Source organism: Genypterus blacodes, unplaced genomic scaffold (genome assembly GCF_046128005.1).
Source record: "Genypterus blacodes isolate CSIRO-AG114 ecotype Tasmania unplaced genomic scaffold, CSIRO-AGI_Gbla_v1 ptg000039l_1, whole genome shotgun sequence".
Taxonomy (NCBI): Eukaryota; Metazoa; Chordata; class Actinopteri; order Ophidiiformes; family Ophidiidae; genus Genypterus; species Genypterus blacodes.
Window position 1 is genome coordinate 690,448 of NW_027466852.1, and position 20,877 is coordinate 711,324.

At 40.4% G+C, this 20,877-nt stretch overlaps 1 protein-coding gene across 1 annotated transcript; it reads right to left on the minus strand.

The window, feature by feature from the left end:
• Positions 1 to 11,377: 11,377 nt before the first annotated feature.
• Positions 11,378 to 16,676, minus strand: LOC142996885 (beta-crystallin B1-like). Its single transcript, XM_076148006.1, has 5 exons — positions 16,596 to 16,676; positions 15,759 to 15,877; positions 14,954 to 15,086; positions 14,671 to 14,813; positions 11,378 to 11,549 (listed from the first exon to the last, which is right to left on the minus strand). Exons 1-5 carry the CDS (start codon positions 16,674 to 16,676, stop codon positions 11,378 to 11,380), a joined length of 648 nt encoding a protein of 215 aa, XP_076004121.1.
• Between the last annotated feature and the right edge of the window lie 4,201 nt (positions 16,677 to 20,877).

The following is a 20,877-nucleotide window of genomic DNA, read 5'->3' on the forward strand; positions in this document are numbered from 1 at the left end:
TGTGTGTGTGTGTGTGTGTGTGTGTGTGTGTGTGTGTGTGTGTGTGTTGTTGTTGTTGTTTCGACCTCACACCTCCTGCGGTCTCTAGCTCCCACCGGCCATGTGTCCGCATATTTACGCGTTAGTTTCCGACGTGTTTGCCGCATGTGAGCCCGGGGCAAATCCTCTGTGTAAATGCCACCGCGTGTAGTGTCAGTCAGTCAGTCAGTGTTGTGCCAAGCACCCACACAGCAGGTTTGCCCTGTGTAGGCACCCTCTCCTCGATGAGTGTGATGTCTGTTTCGTGTGAGTGTGTCTTTAATCCCCACACATAAAACAAACCGAGGCTTCCCTAGGCTGCACCCACTCCATCACATCAGCCTGTCTGTCAGTGAGTCTGTCTCTCTGTCTGTGTGTCCTGCTGTCTGTTTCATTCACTCTCAGCTTGGTTTTGGTTCATTCTTGCCAACCGGGTAGTGCGTCACTTCACTGTGTCGCTGGTGTGAGACACATGGGAAATAAACCCGTTGCAGTTTTGGTCCATACAGTTCCAAGTTAAGCTCCTGGGTTTTTGGTTTCACGAACAGTGGCTCAGGCGTGTGTGTGACGTCATTGTCGCCTTACTGACTTGCTGCAGATACTTGTGAGAGTGATATGATAGGGGTGTGTCTGTTGCCGAGGTAACAGCACACATGTGGTGCCTTTGAATTGTGGGGTCTATGTTGCTTTATGATGAATTGAAGCATCCTGACATTAGATTCTAGGTCGTTTGTATTTGTCTTTAGTCAATTTCAAGGGTATGTATCCAAATCTTGTAGTGGACTAATGCTTGGACAAGTGCCACATTAATGGGATTTCTGTACGGTCACAAATATGGCAGAAACATGTACCTGCACTTACAGAGATAAACCACAGGAACATTATGTTTGGTTAGTTGTGGTTTCATCTCAAGACCAGTAGAACTAGACACACTTTGTCTTCAGCCGTGGTGTTGGTATAGGTACATGTGGGATCCAATGAGAGGGCTTCTATTTTTGAGATTGGTTTTGATTTAACAAAGTCATTCAATAAGGTACGATATATAAATACTATTACTACTATTGTCATCGCATATCAAAACACAACAAAACTTAATTCGACAGAAATCCACACAGCAGTATGAAAATAAATGTATATGTATAAAAAATATGATAAATATCAAAGTCTAGCATAAAAACCATAATTAAATTGCACAATTCGTTTGATAAAAGTGATTTGAAAAAATATAATGAATTTCTGGAAATTACACAGAAGTGAGCGGCAAATATGATTAAAAATGCTCCAACTTACAGAAAACAACATCAGTGATCTATAGTTTGGACAAAATTCCAAGACAAACTCATTTCTGACACATATAAGAAGCGGATGGAGATGGATAAACGTCTAGACAGATGACGCGGGTCAAGACGTGGATGAACCATCCAACTAATTTATTTTAAGACGGTGATTCAACCAGTGTGTGTGAACCTAAAAGATTATTGATTGGCCCAATCTCTCTTTCGCATACACACACACACAAACACACACACACACACACACACACACACACACACACACACACACACACACACACACAAACACACACACACACACACCACAGCATGTTTGTCCAATTATCCCTTTCAAAGATGTTTGTGCCAGTCTTCCAATGACTCCCTCCCTTTCTGCCAGTGTGTGTTGTTCGTTTGTTCCGCCCTTAACGTCACCGCTTCCGTTTATCCATATACTGCCACTTGGTGTTCCACACACGCTGACACACACACTGTGCAGCATTCTGCTTATTGATGTGATATAATTCATTTTTCTTTTATCATGATGGTGACTACCTTTTGTGTTCCCTAACTACTCTTCTTCTTCTTCTTAGTCATCTTTGCTTTGTAAGGACTTCAGATGTTTCTCAGGCTGGCTGGTTGTTTATACCTGCTTACAAGGTGGTGGATGGAGCAGATAGCTGTGGTCATTGGGCCGAGAGGTCAGGTCACGACTTTATTCGTGCTCCTTGCTGTGGCCCAAATGTGATTGTACCATCTCCTTCTCCATTCTTTTTGCCTTTGATTAATGTCTAAATGTACTAAAATGTCCAGGATGACCATTTATACCACAAAACATACTGTATGAACTGTTATTTGTATTCATATATGACAAAAATGGGTGAAACCAAAAACAGAAACCAAACACATAATGGTATAAATAACTCTGCTTGCTTCAGTAGCTGCTCTGTGTTGGGATAAGATTTCTTCACACAAGCACATTGCATTGTGGGATGTGAAGGCAGTGTGTTCCATTATATATAATGTGTTTGCGTTACAGACAGTTTCAATCCGTCATCCGTCAGGATTTCACTGATTGACACGTTATGGTTGTAAAGACTTTTCATCAATGTGGTGCATTTAAGGTTCACTCAGCTTCCTCCAGTCGACGTGACTTCCTGTCCTCCTCTTTCATCTGTTCCCGCACGATTGTGTAAGACTCAGCCATATATGCTCAGATCAATACTCTCCGCTCCTCCTCCATCCCTCCCTCACTCCATTTCTCTTCAGAGGAAGCCTGCACTCGGTCCACTCACAGTTTCCCTTTGCAGTTATGAATAATATGAAAGCTGGAAGCCCACATAGAGTAATGTTAAGGTTCACAAGAAGGCAAGACATACACATTCACAGGGTCACAGACATTGTTTGAGTGGGGTCAGATCCCTTTATCCTGCAGCATGGGGGAGCTATTCTTATTCAACTGCATTGTCGTGTTTTATGTCATCATTATTTTCAATATTGTGGAAAAATTTTCTCAGCATTCCCTCCTCCACCTCCAGTTTCACGCTGCGATCACGCACGCTCACCTTTTTTTTCTTGTTCAGGAGCTTTAGCAGAATGCAAATTTTCATTATCTAGTCTTTCTAGGACCAAATAGCACACTTGTATTAACACATGTGTTTGTTGCTTGCTGAGTGTTTCTCTCAGTTCACCTTATTTCCGTTATTTGGGGTTTGACTGCATGCAGTGATTGTTTCAATTAACATTTTAAATGGTGCATCCACATTAGTTCTCTGCTTTGTTGCTTTCCTCCTTTCCTCGAATTGCTCACATTGCCTTACCTTCATGTCATCATCACCACCACACACATATGGGCTTTGATTCTCTTTTTTTAACATTGACAACCCGGTTTCTCATCCTAGGTTTGGATTTTTCATGAACCCGACAGAAAATCTTCCATATCTCTAACCCTAACCCTTTGAGTTTAAAACATTTTAAACTCCAGTAATTGCTATTTTTGGAGATTGTTGGTTAAGTTTGGCACAACATTTACGATTACTTTTAGGGATTAATTAGGATTTGAGCCTTAATCATCAAAATGTGTGTGTGCGTGTGGGTGTTCACTAACACAGTCATATTACAATAATCTCATTTTCTGATGCTCTTCATTTGTTGTTATTCCGTTCTTCCTCTTGTAAGTGTCAGCACAGTGGCAAAAAACTTGATGTCAAATTGGCCACTTATCTCTCAAAATCGCCCTGATGTCCTTGCATGAGTTTTAAGTACCTATTTTGCGTTGGTTCATTACTTTTGTTGTACTCTTGGGTCAAATTTCCACACAATATCAACCTCCTAGAGCATTAAAGCAATATAAATCAACAGATTTTGACAGTAAATTTGATTACATTTCTTACTTTTTTTTCTTTAAACATCTTCACCAGTATTTCAGCCATCTTGGCTTCGAGTCGAACAGTGCACTACACTAATTACCACTAGGTGGCAACAAAATGTCCAGACATGAGGACAACGGGTCTATATTAAGCACAAAGCGCAGGGAGAGAAAAATGTAATCTCAGGTTAAAGAAGGTATTCCTAAACTTAAATAATTGTCAAGTTTACTGTAACAAAAAATTCAATTACAAAATGTGCTTTGCTGCTAGGATTCTTTAAAATGTGATAATATAGCTTCAAAAACCCTCCAATCCTCTGTGCACATTATACGATAACAAAAATGTTAAGGCAAGTTGTTTTTAACAAATAAACTCAAATAAACCTCAACATATCTTGACCTTGTTCTTTTTTATCTGACACAACGTGGTTATGTGTTTATGTGTTTATGTGTTTAAATGTGCTCTAACATATGTGCTGTACTGGTGGAGGTCATAATGACTTACCAACAGCAGCTGCCTTTCCTTTACCCATCACTATTTCTGCTGAGCTTGACCATTATGCTGATGACCCTGCAAGAATTCACAGTTCTCACTCTTGGAAACTTGTGCAAAAGCGCTGTTCTCGTCCAAAAAAACTCTCGGAAAGTAAAGAAGTAAAGGCTTTTTGCAATGAGGGCAGGTATTTTTATGGAGCATGGTTTACTGAACCTCAGTGCATCGTGTTCCAACAGGGCCAAGCACTTGTTTATTCATCTATATTTAAACAGGAATGTGTCTGTGAATATTTGTGGTGATTATGTAAATATTTTCCCGTGATTTCCGATCTTTCCTGCGGCCTGTAGGTGATGCGAGTGCTCATTCTGTCAGAAAGGTTTTCTGTACTGCTGGAGGGAGAGGATGTCAAGGGAGAACTACTCAAATCCTTTCTTCAAGTAAAAACACTAAAATTTCAACTTAAAATGTATGTATGTAAGTAAAGATACTATGTAGAATGACATAGTAAACATTTTGGTACTCAAAGTTGCAAGTATGAGAGCACACACACACACATAAGCACACACACATGCACATCCTAATCCTCATCACAAATGTTCACTGTATCTTTCTTTCGTCACTTCACTATTTTGACAATAGTCTTTTTGGTGTATATCAGGTCAAAGAAGGACACTTTGGGCAGCCTGGACAGGAATATAACTTCCATGTACCTGTCTCAGTGGGAAATATTCTGTATAATATGTACAAGAACAACCGCTGAATACTTCACTTAGTTCTCTCTGGCAGGATGCTGCTTAAAAGGCTAACAGTGTCCTCTCTCTCTCTCTCTCTCTCTCTCTCTCTCTCTCTCTCTCTCTCTCCCTTTCCCGCTCTCTAACACATTCTCTCTCCTCCACCTCCCCACCCCAATCACCAATTCCCTCTCCGCCCTCTCTACTCTTTCTCTCGCATCCGTCTGCGCCGCTTTCATCTTTTATTTTTAACCCGGAGACTCAAGCGTGCCTCACGGATGACGCAGATGTACGTGTAATGCCGACACAGATAGGATGGAGAGACAGTGGCTGCAAGTGGGAAAAGAGAGACAGACAGACGCAGGAGGAAGGGGGGAGGGGGTTCAGGGAGACAAGGAGAAAGTGTAATGGTGAGGGTGAGGAATAAGGGAGTTAGTGACTGAGAGGAGCCCAAAATGAGAAACTTCATCATGCATAACTACAGTAGCCACGCACAACTTCATATATCATTGAGGTAGATAACAGAAATATTCTTTGGTCCAATTCCATGTCAATTCAATTTTAAAACTTTCAAACCTGACATAGCCAATGCATGTCCCTCACGTCTCCTCTCTCTCTCTCTCTCTCTCTCTCTCTCTCTCTCTCTGTCTTTGTCTCTGGGTTTGTGAAGGCTCAGCACACCCACTTATTTGTCTCAGCAGGAAGAAGAGGAGTTACATATCAATCTTACATCACTCATCAGTCAGCCCCAGACTTTTCATGGAGGCTCTGAATGAGCATCAACGCTGCGTGACGCACACCAACTGTCAGACTCAAGTGTTTATGCATCTGTGGGTCTGCGCATGTGAAGATGAGTGTACATATGTGCAAAATGTATTAGTGCTTGTGCAAGGGTCATTTATTCATATTAATGTGAACTTCACACAGTACATACAGAAACTTTCTCTCCATATGCTGAAATCAGTACATTACTCACGATTGGGGGAAAAATGCCAATTCACTCCTACTCAATTTGCCTGTGCAAGCTGTATGATAATTACACATCACAATCCCTGTTGGTGGTACACAAAATACAACTGAACTGATTAATAATGCTGCGTGTGGGACCATAATCTTCAAATATCACAGCTAATTAGTCCTGATGACACATTCTGTTTTTGGAAAAACGTTTTTGTCTGAAAATGGAGAGAATCGTCATTTCGCCTGCCGATAACTCTGAATAATCTCTGCAAGGTTTCTGAGAAACCCATTGAAATAAATCATTAGAGTGAAACCATTAAAGAGGAAGAGAGGAGAGGAAGATAACAAAGTCAGCCTAATGGACACTGGGACCAAACTCAGATTCATTAGGAAATGAATGAAAGAATGAATAAACTGGTCAAATACATTTGGAAGTAAACTCAATAAATAATCACAACATAAAAACAAATTGGGCAAAGTTGATTTCTGCAGATAAAGAAGTGTCAAAAATGTGATGGAACAAAATGACAGGTGTGACAGCAAAACATAAACTAAATAACAGAGTCAGTACACTTTAATGGCTAAAGTTTGTATTTTCTTGTGCATTTTATAGAATTGATTCATAATTCATTCATTCATTCATGAATTGGGAATATTTATAATTAAATACAATTTTTTATCATTTTGTTTTATTTATTCCCAAATAAGTCTCACAAGTTTAATCTCCTCTTAAGTAGAGAAAGTAATTAAGAATTTCTCTGCATTTTTGTATTTGTGTTACAGCTTCTCTGGGCACTTTTACATATAAACACGTTATTTTAAATTCTATCTTTTTACAATTTACTGTTCAGTTCCATCTTGATCAGTGTTTATGGATTTACTTACTTACTTAACTTGTACATGGGGTTTTGTCCTCCACATGAAATGAAGCGGCTCACAGCAGCAAGTCGTGCCTGCAGTTCTGATTACCTCATTAACAGTATACTTCTTGTTGCAGCAATACTGATTGAGACTTGTGTTTTGATTGTGCCTTGGGGCCATTGGTTTCTATGGTGAATGCACAGTAATCAGGAAGGTGTGGGCTGATCGTTGTTTGTGCGTTTTCCTCTGCCTGGTGTGGCTCCTCTGTGATTTTCCCTCTGAGAGAAGAAACAGGAGCACAAGTTGATAAAGATGATGCGAGCTCACAGCTCACCATTTTAATGTGAACAGTGTGTGGTGCTGGTGGTAAGTGACCACCCACCCAGGCAGAGTGAGAAGTGGAGCAAAGACTAGACTCATGCACCGGTGTGTGTGTCTTTGTGTGTGTTATTATAATTATTTAGCCGCATTGCACCTTTAGGAGTCATTAAGCTTTTATAAGCTTTGCCATAATGCCGTGCTGGTGAGCTACTCCCAATTTACACATGGATATCAGAGGCAGCGGAGTGGCGTGCATGTGTGAATGTGTTGCTACCTCAACAAAGTCTGCTTGTACCTGCACATCTGTGTGTTTCTGTGTGTGTGGCTTTCTGTGCGTGCATCGCACATGTCACACTGACGTCAGTACTCCTCCAATCCATATTTAACCACATAGTGAGGAAGAATCACAACACCTTGTAGGTGTCCTATCTGTGTATATTTAGGGAGACCGAACCAGTGTCAGGTGTCAGGTGAAATGCGTGTTTCCCTTTCAGATGTGATGGGAGAATTGGGACGGGGTAATAGAGTGAACTTATTCTTAGAATTGGAGTGTCTGGGAATCGGTAAAGAATACTCCAGAAGCAGATATGGGAAGAATTCAGGATTTTCGTCCTGTCTGTTATCTTAAAATAAAGACTGCTCCTTATCCCCAGTTTGTGTTATCTGCAATTTATAAATCCGCCTCATTCTTTCTTTTCACTGAGACTGACGTATTACTTTTGAAGAAATTAAAGAAAAATAGTGAAATGTCTCACAGAAATCATTTGAAATATCATGGATTCCAATTAGCTGCAAAGTTTGATGGGTTCCTCCCTGAACATTCCTGATAACAAACAAGCAAACCGCTCATACAGGTGAAAGTATAACCTGAAGCAATAGGAGAAGAGATCAGAATCAAAGCAGGAGATCTTCTTTTAATCTGTTGGTGTAGTCTGTGGACTTATTTGTTTGTTTGTTTTCTGGCCCCTCCACCCTCTGGACGATCCAAAAGCTTTTAGTTCAGCTATTTGCAACTAGTGGAAGCTGTCAGAAATTTCAGAAGTGCATACTAGTCACTCCCCAGTTGCTAACCTGTGCTATCTTTGTTTTGACACACAGTAAGTATCCATGGCAGGGACAAAGGACACCATGGCAACAGTTAACTACTTTTACAATGACTGAAGAGCCAAACATCCCAATAGCCACATTATAAAATCTGCTAATGGAACAACGGTGATGAACGGTGATAAATGCGTTCAATCTAGATGCACACTGATTGAACAATACTTTCCATCCATACTCAAGGTGCACAAGGTTATTATTGATATCACACCTGTCCATGCACCTCTTTCCTCCTCTGCTACAGCGGGAACTATGCACAATTTTCTTCTTTTCATGTTTTCCTCTTGCCTGAACTTTGATGATGTATTACTTATTTATTAATAGGGCAGCTATGGAGAGAGTTCTCACCCGCAGCTGCACAGCATGGTTTGGCAGCATGACTGAGTACGGTAAGACGCAACTCAGCGGTTGTGAAAACTGCTTCCAGTTATATATGCATGCCATTATCTCAGCTAGAATCCATTTACCCAGAAAAGAAGGCACTAACTATTATCAGATGTCAGCCTTCCTCCACATGTAGAGGGAGTTCATGGCTGCCCTCTTTGATTCTGAGCTCTACTCTTATTGCTCCATTGGCTCTGTGCAGCATCGATGCTTGAATGAGCCGCCTCAGGGTCAGTTTCTGCTCACAGGCAGTTCGTATTTAACATAGTTAAGTAGGTTTTTTAACCAGCTGCCATTCGGATATTTATGACCAAATAAATTACATTTAACCCGTAACAGTCAAAAATAAAGATACTGTTATTACAATAAGGCCTGCCATCTAGGCCTACATCGAAAATCATTTGTCGTGGCTCATTGTGCCACCACTGCTCCACCGTCTTCTCTTTCTGCATCAGCATTGCTCAAGGGCATTGCAACCACCAATGGCAGCCCAAAGAGTAAAAGGGCTTGTGTAAGGGCTTTACTGATGTCTCTCTAATTGAATTCCTGCTCAGCCTGGCTCTCCTCCTAGTTCTCCCATGGCTGGTATCTAACAGCGTTGAACTGACAGCCTGGATCTGTGGTTTTGCTTGCGATAGAATGACGTCATAGGTAACTGCAGCCACAGGCAATAACACATTTATATCAGCTAAGTTGATTCCAAGCAGATACAGCAGCTGTTCATCTGAGATTTCTATTATTTCAGCCTCTTCACTCGAGCTGAGAGCAGCAGACATTCCAGCATATTTGGATTGATTACTTCTGTCCTGCTGGGATAATTTGTTGATCCTGTTGTACTCTTGACAGAAATGGTTTTAAAACTGCAGATAAAGTTTGTTCACGGGCTCACAATACATCTGATACAATCCTTCAGCATCATCTCTGCTGGCTCAGCTCATCCCACTGAGTCAGTATGCAAGGCAGCAGTTATGGATTAAAAGTTACTTCTTTTTCTGCAGAGGAATTCTTGAATATGTGTGTTGTGTATGGAATTGGTCCAATGTCTTCCTTATATTTCCCAGCAGCAGTCCCTGGTGGAACAGCAGACATCTTCAATACTTTTGAAGTTTCAAGCTTAATGCATGAAGCTGACAGGAGGACGTCAAAACACATCGCTCTGTCAGTCTCAATCGAAACTGAAATTAAGAAACCAAATTTATCAATGTAGCTCTCAATGAACTGGCTGGGATATAATGTGCGTGGGCATGTAGGGATGTTTCAATAACCACAATAAGTAAGCTGACCCCCAACCTGGCCCTGACACATTTCTAACAACACAAATGAGGATGTGATTGTGTTAAAAGAGATATTTTTACTCGAGTGTGTCCTTTTGTCATTGATGATGGTGAACTTTTGTGTTTCAACTGAGGGCATATTGATTTGAAATGCTGTGGGATGGAAAGAGAAAGAACAAAATAAAGAGGTTATTAATGAATCAGATTTGTATATTGGTCAGATCTGGGAAAACAGTGGTTATGTAAATTCTCATTGTGATACATGCAGAGGCTTGATTCATAATTATAGAAACAGCCTCTGACGTGATGTTATAGAACAACCATATGTCACAGACAGAATCCGAAGATTACATTATGTATGATGTGGCTAAGTATTTTTGAATACTTGATCAACATTAGTGGAAGAAGTCACATCATTTATTGATCATATTTTATATAAAGAATGTGTGTCATTCTGGTGCTGATGTGTGTAATCCACATGGTGCATCAGTGCAGAGAAATAATGCATGACGACATTCAAAATAGAAGGTTTTTGTGAAATTAAATAATAAATTAAATTAAATTAATTACTCACTAAAAGCAAGTGAAACATTATAACTTTACTAACTTTTAATTTGTTAGGATTTAGTAGGACCACAGACTTTTCCTGTGGAAACACTTTGATGTCATTAAATAACAAATCTTTATTCTGTTTCATTTCAAGATGGTGACACTTGAAGTTGAAAAAAATCCCACTTATATCAGCAGATTTTCACTTGTTTTTTAGGATAAAAAATAAAAATACAAGACTATGTAGTTTGCCTGTGATACTGTTTCAGCTACTTCTTAAACGACTTTTCTGTCTTGTTTCTATTTGTTTTCGATATCAGTCTGCTCCAGCAGCAAAACAGACCAAAGATCAGTCAATACCAGCTCATCATGTAAAGATTCTGATAACATTGTGCAAATTGCGCTTGATAAGATCATTTTCCTGTATCCTGTTTTTGCAAAGCTGAAGAACATGACAGTAGCCTTATCAGTGCTGGTGGAGCAGGACATGGGATTCTTTATTGTGTGTTAAGGTTAATGTGGTTTCGGGATCTGAGCACAGTGGATGTTATCTGTCAACCCAAACTATCAGGGTGCTATGCAATTCTGCCAAGCTCCCATCACACAACAACACAAATTCACACAGTCCTCTAGAAATCATCCAGATGTGAGATGAGTGAGGGCTGACGATAGTGGGGTGATGAAGAGAAATACATGAGTCAGAGAGGAAGGGATTGGATGAGAAAAGACAATCAGAGATGGTGAGCTGGTGAGAATAAAAATTTTAAGAATCTTACAGTCTTAACATTTTGTATTATTTCATCCTATTAATTTCAAACATCTTTTCATTTATCACTAGATTACAACATTCAAACAACTAAAAGGTGTTTTAAAAAAAGAAAAAAAAAACTTTAAAGGTCTCCGTGCTTCACTCATTCTGCCAAGAACTAGTGGGACAGAGGAAAAAAAATTAACACCTTTCCTTTTATTCTTCATCCATCTCTGTGAATGCCTTCAGCCTCCATTTCTCCTCCAATCCTACTTGTCTTCACCCTTGCTGGGCTTTACTTGGCGGACATGGTGTAGCAGCCATGCGGGTGCCACTGCATGTCACGGATACGCCTCATGGACTGCATCTGAGGGCAGCGAGCGCCGTACTCATTGAAATGCCTGTATTCACCCTTCTCCAGCAGGTACTGGCTGCCACGGTAACCAGGGTACTGGTAACCCACCCAGCTAAAGGAGAAAAAGAAGATAGAAAGTACATGAGTGAACATACTGTAGCTTCAAGCACTTCCGACCTACATTGTACCTGATGTTCAGTTTCACAACAACAACCAAAGTCCCATTATCGTATGACTCATGTTACCATTAAGTACATTTCTTTTATGAGAATATATAAGTGGCAGCTCTATGTTGGCTCAAGTGTTTACTCTTTTGCTTGGTCTAAGTTGGAACTGAGTTTTAAAAGGTTAGCTTTGTCAAACCACAGCTTTTGTAAACTTAAAGCTAAAGCGACAGGTTGCTTGCTAGTGACGCTTGTACACTGAGGGTACAATTGGCATTTTAGAGTAAAATTCTCAATAACATATTGGTTGAGAATGCATGAATGAATGCTACAGTGTGTAAAACTCATTTATCAAGCTATATGTGCTTCATTTCAGAGGTAGTTTATTGTGAAAGTACTATGGTTTACTGGCTGGCTAAAACAAGCTAACACAGACAAGCTAGCTTTAGCCTTTTCAAAGTTCTGTTTCAGTTTCTGTATTTTACGTGTATCTGCCTTCTGCAGCTAAACTCCATTGTTTGGGATTTTAATAGTGACACAGCATGATGGACACATCAAGGAGGAAGGATAAATGTTTGGTCCATCTTTATGCCAACTAGTTGGTGCTCACAAAATAAATTGCTCAACAGTAGTATGTTATCACTGTCATTGGGGTTCTGAAACACGACAACACAGTTCATGTGATATACTGTTACAGCTAGCACTAGCTTATCTCAAGTTGCATAAAGTTAATTGTAGCTGTCTAAATGACACTTACTATTTAGGACTAAATCTTTAAAATGTCTGATTAGGAAGGATTGTGGAGCTCTGTCTAACATCGTATCAGCGTGAGATGATATTTTACAAATGGCCTTTCAGCAATGTTTAAGAGGAGGAGGCACAAAACTATTAAGTTGACGCTCATGCAGAATTCACTTTTTATCCAGCAGTGGATAAAAGTGTAACAGCTGCATCACCCTTTCATAAAATTACATATTACTCTGAATCACCTACATTCTACTCTAAGTTCTCTTAGGTTGCATAATGAAACTTTGATATGTATCCAGATACAGGTACAAGAACATCTTGAGTCCCTAAACTGAACATACTGTAGCTGGAATTAAGAGGGATCAAATATATTCAAGAAACAGTACTTGGTGTAGGAACAGAAACATTAATCCAAAAAGCATAATAACTGAAAGAAATAAGAGTGAGAAAACAAAACAGAGAGATCCAGGACACTAAACATCCTTTCAGAAAGGCATCGATCTGTTTGTTACGCTTTAAGCATCAAACCAATATGTGCTCTCCTCATGAGTTATTTGTTCCTGCCTTTCCTCTGAAAGCAGAGTGGCATAACAAATTAAGTAATCACAGTGAAGACACAGTGTCTGCCACCAAACCACTGAGACTACAGACGGAGATGCGCTACTGAGCTGCTGACGTTCATCACACCCCGGGTTAGGTGCTGATGAAAAGCCTCTATTCCTGAACTCGCATCCAGGCAAACACTTAAAGCACTCACACAACTGATGTTGCTGTTGAAACTGTTGTCAGAGTTTAAGGCTGACGTAATTAATTAGAAAACTGTCTGGTATATAAGTAACAGTTGTGCTTTTTGACTTCATTGCTGCCAAAACATGATGAAACATTTAGTGTTTGCCTTGATGTACTCAGAAATCTGGATCTGTTGCTGATAAGGGACTGCGTTAAAGGAAAGTGATGTAAAATAAATGAGTTCCGGCTCCATTGCTAAACATCCAAAATCAAAGACAGCACTTAACATCCAACAAAGGTATGGAAATGCTTGCAATATACAGTATGACTACAACAATGTTGTGGGTGTATTTCAGTTCACTGATGGAAAAAAGATAATTTCAGCCATTTTCCAACACATTGAAGATGTTGTACTGCAGCAATCTGCCTGAAGCCAAAATCAGGATTGCCACCCACATTGCCCAGCACATTGCAACGCTCTTCCTCCTGCAGCACCCAATTATATGGTCACATTTTGGGTTGACACATACTGTATTCATGCAGTGCACAGGTGGTGAGTGGTGAAATGTTTGCCCACCACTGCAGAGGCCCAGAGACCTTAGCACACCCATGCATTCAAAAAAGCACAACTGGCTGGGACAATGCTGCGGCTGTCCACACCCTCCCCACACTTACAATCATTAGGGTTTCCCTGAACAAATACAGATAATTGGCTGATGGTTAATCATGTGGGATGTTAACTTTGCAACAACAGCAATGCTAAATCATTAGGTTATAATTGCTGCGATGCTGCCAAGCTTTAATTACCTTCATCAGTGAGGTTATGTTTTCAATTGTGTTAGACTGTGTTTCTTACCAGGACATGCCAAAAAGTCACAGTTGGAATTGAAACTCACAGGGAACCCATGACAATCCCAGGGAAGAACCCATTCAATTTTGGTACAATCACCCTTATGGTGGCGCTGTAATAGGCACCCTTACATTTTGACCTTTAATTTAAAGCGCAAGACATGGAATCAAGTATATCAATGTCAACTGTCACAAACCGTTTTCTTTCTTTTTTACAAACTCTTGACTACATAATTCACAGCTACAGTGCTGTTCTGCACTGATGCCATTATTACTATACTTGGAAATCAGAATGTAAACAAGTTGTGGACTCAACCCTTCACATACTGTTAAACTGGAGAAGCCTCTTTAGGTGAAACATTTTCAACATTATTTCCCAGTCCAGTGATACCAGTTTATTTCTCTTCTGTTAGGTGATGTGCTCTCTGAGTGTATTCAAGTTTATCTCTTTGCCTGTCTAGTAGACTGGACTGCATTGGGAAGTCAGTAAGAACTTTTCAGATGTTGCTGTTGTGAATATTTAATTTATGAAATCCAAATCCCTTGCAACTACTATTCTGCACCTACCTAACTTGTAATGATGCACGGTGTTTGTGCTCCATTGAAAAGACACAAGAGTGCAGTGTGCAAAAAGCTGGATTGGAAATGCTTCAAACCCATTCACCCCAATTAGAATAGGGCATGCTTTGGTCACGCGTGATAATGGCCATCATTATGTTTTTATGCATAGCGACTACTACTCACGTTCCACAGTTCACCATGATGCTGCCCACTCTGTCGGTGAAACCGTAGGCAAACAGGCTGGGGACATCATCATCCATGATTTCCATCTTACGACCCTTAAACTCTCCGACCTCGTAAAGGCAGATCTTATGCTTCTCGGGGTCCTGGAAGATGGTAGAGAGAGAAAAGGACGATGAGTGCAGCTGTGTGATGTATGAGAGGATGATGACATGAAAGTGAGAAATGTAGATTAATCCTCAACAAAACCCCTTTTCCCTCAGATTCATCACACAGACTAGGTTACCATGCGGACAGGCCTGAAGGAGAGAAGATAATCATTCTTCTGGTGGTTGCTCCAGGAGTCCCAGCGGGGATACTCGCCCTTCTCCAGGATGAACATCTCCCCACAGAAGTTCATCTGCTCAAAGCCCACAAAGCTGGAGGGAGGGAATGAAGGAGGAAGGTCAGAATCACCTCCACAAAACTCAACACGGAATACAAATTGTTTTACTAGCTTGTATGTGCAGTATAGAAAGAAAAAGTTATGAAGCAGAGGTTGCTGTTTTCTTCTCTTTCTCTGCACGCTCATTTATTATTATGTTTATAGATATAATCAGCCTAATTCATCATCCAAGCCATGTCATCTATGCTTCTTTCAGGTTGGATCAGAACATTTTCAGTTATACACCCTTACACTGTTCTCAGAAATGCAGAGGATCTCTACCATGTGCTTGGTTGGTTGGTTGGTTTATCCGCTTGTTGGCAGAATCACTCAAAGGTTTTTAGTGGAGTATTGGAGCATTGCTCAGGGGATTGTTTCTTTGTCTTTACACCAGTATATTATTAGAATAAAACACATTTTGGATCAGTAATGCACAACGCAGATATTTTTTGGACTTCGACAAGCGTAGTTGCACATGAAATGGACGCAAGTTGGAGTAAAGCCTGTTTGTAATCCCATTACCTCCTGTTAGGGGCTTGCACTTGGATTTGATTCATTGCAATGACATAGAAATTTATTCACCAAGTGTTAGGCAAGAAATCAAATAAATGTTGAAACAAATGGCTTTGTTTTACGGTCCCAGTCTATATATGTATGGTCTACTTACGGTCCACACTCAACACGCAGGGAGCGCACCTTGTCCATTCCCTTGTCACACACATTCATGCACTCGGCGTTGATCTCGATGCATCGGCCCTGGAAGTTCTCCTGATCGTACACGAACATCTGGATGGTGCACGAAAGAAAATGTAAGTAAGAAGCTTGTGTTATGATGAAAATACTTGACACTCATTCATAGAAAATTCCTGGATAAAGTTGATGTTTATCAGCCACAGATGAAAAGGATTTTTCATGTGAGATTTAAAAGATTCAAGAGCCCAAAAACTGATTAGTTTATCAGTTTGTTGATTTGTTAGCAGGATACTTGAGGCAACCGAAGCGATGTTGCTGCCTCCTGAATCAGTAAAATCAGTAAAACAGGAAATAACAAAACTAAATCATTTTCAACCTAGACACGAATTCCTTGTTTTGCAGTGTGATAGGCAGCGCAGATGAAAGGAGGAAAATAGGAAAAAATACAGAGATCGGAGGTGCTTTCATTGGCACAGGTTGAGGCAAAACAATAACAGGAGAGCAGAAAAGGCAAGCACTGTGACAAAGGCTGAAGGATTCACAGAGAGAAAGAGATGCAAACGAACGGACAGTTTTCTCGGCTCGATTATTATTTCATGGTATTTTTTGCTGTCAGTTGTTGCTGTCAGCCACCCACTCACTGGGATATAAGAACTATCAGGTCCTGATAAGAGACATCAGCTGGGAAGGTAAAGTGTGAGGCCAGCTGCTACACAAGGTGTTACTGTGTGAAGTGTTTGTGTTAATGTTTCATCATCTGTTTCTATGTGAAGTGTGTGTGTCTGAGTGTGTTGTGGTGGTGGTGTGGTACCTTGTAGGACATCAGGCCCATCTTGTTCTGTGGCGTCTTCCCGTCTGTCTGAGAAGCAGACTTTTCTCCTCCAGCAGACATGATGGCTGAATTGGAGAAGAGAAGAGAAGAGAAGAGAAGAGAAGAGAAGAGAAGAGAAGAGAAGAGAAGAGAAGAGAAGAGAAGAGAAGAGAAGAGAAGAGAAGATTTTCATATTACACATTAAATTGAACTATAGCACTATTTTTTAAACTCACACCTAGAACCATTTTCATCCATTTTCAACCATCTATCTTTTGTCACTATTTCATTCCAGTTTATGATGCTGTTTCTTTCTTCTTTTCTTTTTGTCTCTCTGTCCAAACTCCTCCCTTCTTGTTTTTCCCATTCTGTTTATGATGTCCGTCCACTGTCTCACCTTTGGAAGCGTGTAAGGAAGTGGACGACTGAGACTGACCGCCTGTGCGAGACAGCGGCGGGCCCCTTGCTGCTTTTATATGCCAACGCCCAGAGCGGGGGGATTACAGAGACAGAAGCAAACTCGCTGAGCTCACAGCCCCGCACAGAATAGAAATACCCCCATCATCAAAGAGAGAGAGAGAGAGAGAGAGAGAGAGAGAGAGAGAGAGAGAGAGAGAGAGAGGGAGAGGGAGCAAGAGCAATATGGTACAGTATACAGTATAACACCATGTACAGACTCAACATTAAGTATAAAATATTGTAGTATTTCTTATTCGGCAGTATGAAAACATATGATGAGCTTGTAAATTGAATCAACTCATCTATCCAACAACACAATGCCTTTGGATTGGAAGCATCAATCAGATCAGCTATATTAACCCTCACACAGCCAAAATCATCTGCATTTATATTTATATATTTTCTGGACTGTAAAAGAAACGCTTTTTTATTCATGTTTTTCATTCTTGATATGGAGTACTTTCGTATACTGAGGTACACTTCACTGTTGATGTGTTTGCACTTTTAAGGAGGGAAAAAAATCAATCCATAGCTTTTAAGTATTTTAGTCTTTTGGTTGAATCTTACTTCTTTCTACTCTGAATTTGGGAATAGGAAGCATGTGTGACAAACTCAAATAAATAATGTAAGATTGTTTTGTTATCTGTCAACTGCAACACCGGTGTGAGAGAATGTAAGTGAATGGAGCAAATAAGGAGGCAATGTGTACAGCGGATGATACATTTAAAAGTTATTCTTAATAAGCAGTGGTGCTGTTCTTTCCCTCAACAGTGAAGTTATATCTGGCTATTTCCTGAAATATCCAAGTTGCTGATCCCAATAGAAGCTCAATAATAAAGACAAGCTGCCTGAGTTCATATTTAAAGCCATGTCAGACCTTCACTAGTATTCTCTCCACTGATGCGATGCTCCAATCAAGAAGCCTGGGGAAAAACAATATGAGGAAAAGCAATAAGCTGAGAGAAGCAATAAGCTCACAGTTCCTCTGTGTGAGCACAGGTTAAGTGTGTGCAGAGACCTTGTACGGAGTTAGGGAAAGCTATTAAATTATGGCTTTATACTTTTGGAGTGTGGGTGCTACAACATTGGTGGGGGGGGGGGGGGATGCAGCTGGGGCGTCTGTGAGCTATTTATTCCAAAGTACAGCGAGGGGAACAAGCAAACAGTGCGGACTGAGCTCTTAAAGAGAGACTTCAAGGGTCGGATCACATGATGCGTTACGTCAAGGAGATTTAGTTTTGCTAACCAATGTGTCTGATTTAGAATTCCCTTTAACACAAGAAAGGTGGGCAATCAATGCAGGGTCAGTGTGGAAGTGAAGAGTAAAGGGATGAATCACTCTCACTTATTTTCAAGGCAAGCCTAGACGATCGATTTAATCATGGTTGAGAGTCACAAGGACAGAATGGAGGTGGCTGATAGAAAGGATTGGCACAGCGGCGACACAGGTCTTATTTATGAATTTGTAAATCCTTATCCCCTCGTTCAGTGAACTGATTGAGGTCCATCGTCTGAAAGGAGATTCCTGTGGGTAAGGTATTTCCCAGAGGAGTGAACAGCCTTCAAGATGAGCCGCAAATTAGGATGCAAATCAGAAGTCTTTCTCTCTCTCGTTCTTTCTTTTTCCTATGATTAGATTAGACATGGATAAATTAGGCATATTCACAGTGTCGTCAGTATAGTTCAGAGAATCAATTTTCATACTAAAATGAGCTCATAACATTGAGCCAGATGAGCCAAACACATACACACAGTTTTTGAATGACAAAGAATTAAGAGAGCTTAAGGATCTTATGAAACTAGCAAGTTGTTGAGTTAAGATGAGGTGACATGAGTTCAGCCTGAATAAATATCCCAGCAACATGTTCTATAGGGCTGTAGAAAGAAGATCTTTATGACGCTTAAGTGAGGATGGTCCAAGTTTGTTATAATTTGATAATAAGGCAGTGAAAAATCTTTACCCATCTCACTGCATCGCATCTTTTGTAACTTTTTATTTGCGAAGGAAAAAGCGAAGAAAATAAGTGAAGCTGTGGTGTCTGTGTGTGTGAGAGAGAGAGAGAGAGTGTGTGTGTGCAGCTGGTGCCAGCATCTTTATAGACTCTAGATAAAATGTCAAGGGGCAAGGACCAGATGATAAAAGGGTCCGTGAGCAGTTGCTATGGTGGCGACCCTGAGGGTGAGGCTGCGTGGGGTTGTGTTACATGAAAGACGACAAGACAACATAATCAGTTAGTCATATGTCTTTTTTGACTAGGAAGTTTTATTGTTTTGTGGGTAAACTCATATTAATTTCATTTACTTTCCTTTAAAGTGCCATATTGTTATTAATACGAGTTAATGACTATCGTAACATTTCCATGTCTCTGGGGACCCACCAATCCAGATGGCTCGACAAAATCCATCTCATTCTCTGCCTTTGGACTCCATTGTTGCTCTACATGGTGGCACTGCTGACCTACAGGAATGAACCAACCGCTGAGTCAACAAGAGAGAGAGCAGAGAGAGGGAGAGAGAGAGAGAGAGAGAGAGAGAGAGAGAGAGAGAGAGGGAGGGAGGGGTGGACATGGGGGAGCACACAATCATGCCGGAGCTCTGTTTTCAAACACAACAAATAAAAGCATCACCAGGGATTTCAAAATAAAAAATGTCACTTTAAACTAAAAGGCATTTAAGGTCATATTTATTATTTATTGTTTATCAAATTCATCTATTATGTCAATTAACAAAGGTTATTTGGATAAAACAGCATTCAACTATTACAAAAATGTATGTAAGGACAAATTATCTAATAACTCATGACAAAACACTAAACTGATTTTACTGCTGTAATTTCAATCTTTCTGCATTTTTTTTAACTTTTGCTTTATATTCAGTTAAAATAGCTTTACATAACAAGACATGAAAATATAACTTACTTGCAATATTGTGAAGTAATAATAATATGTGATAAAAAGTACAAACCTAATGTTGCTTTGTTTGTTTGTCTTGGTTAACTCAAAGCACTCACTTTTGCAAAGACGTGAATGCACACACTCACGGTGAGCACCTGTGGATGACCAAAAGATTGCATAGGATTTGTTGAAATTTGTGAAAACAGTGATTAATTTTCGACAAAAAAAAGGAAATGAGATGTGGTCAAAAATCACATTTATGAAAAAAATGTTCTTGTGCTCTTATAGTGCTGCTATCTGCTCTCACACACCGTGGATGTTCTTTCATTTTAAGTGAAATCTTCAAATAAATTAACAAGACATGCATCATTCCCACACTCACGTCCTTCATCACTCTCTCTCCCTCTCTCCCTCTCTCTGACCTCACTCATGTCCTTGGGGTAGCGTGGATAGAGTCCCCTCTTCAAGATAAATAGCCACGTAGAAACAGAACACACACACACACACCCATTAACTTGCATTCACCCTGTGCTCTTGTGTGCGTGTATTTGACAATATTCAAGCAGGAGCATTTCCATTGAAAGCATCAACAACTTCCGGGACTGAAGTCTGGATAGCATTTGCTCCATCCGAGTGGAGGACGGATCGTGGAGCATGACTCACACACCCTGCATACGCCTGCACGTCTCTGTGGATAGCTGTGCGGCTGTGTGTGTGTGTGTGTATGTGTGTGTGTGTGTGTGTGTGTGTGTGTGTGTGTGTGTGTGTGTGTGTGTGTGTGTGTGTGCGTGTGCGTGTGCGTGTGCGTGTGCGTGTGTTTGTGGCTATGGGTGTGTTTGTGAGGGAGAGAGGAAGGTAACCTCTGAGGTCTCTTCTTTCAACAGGGCAGTGTGTATTCAGCACCATTTAGTCAGAAAAAGGTCACCTGG

Bases quoted from the DNA above. Each gene is read 5' to 3' on its own strand.
- LOC142996885 (XM_076148006.1), bottom strand. From the start codon at position 16,676: ATGTCTGCTGGAGGAGAAAAGTCTGCTTCTCAGACAGACGGGAAGACG. The intron at 15,087-15,758 runs GTAAGTAGACCA...CCCTCCCTCCAG, and splicing joins CTGCGTGTTGAGTGTGGACC to CTTTGTGGGCTTTGAGCAGA. The intron at 14,814-14,953 runs GTAACCTAGTCT...ACCATCTTCCAG, and splicing joins CCTTCAGGCCTGTCCGCATG to GACCCCGAGAAGCATAAGAT.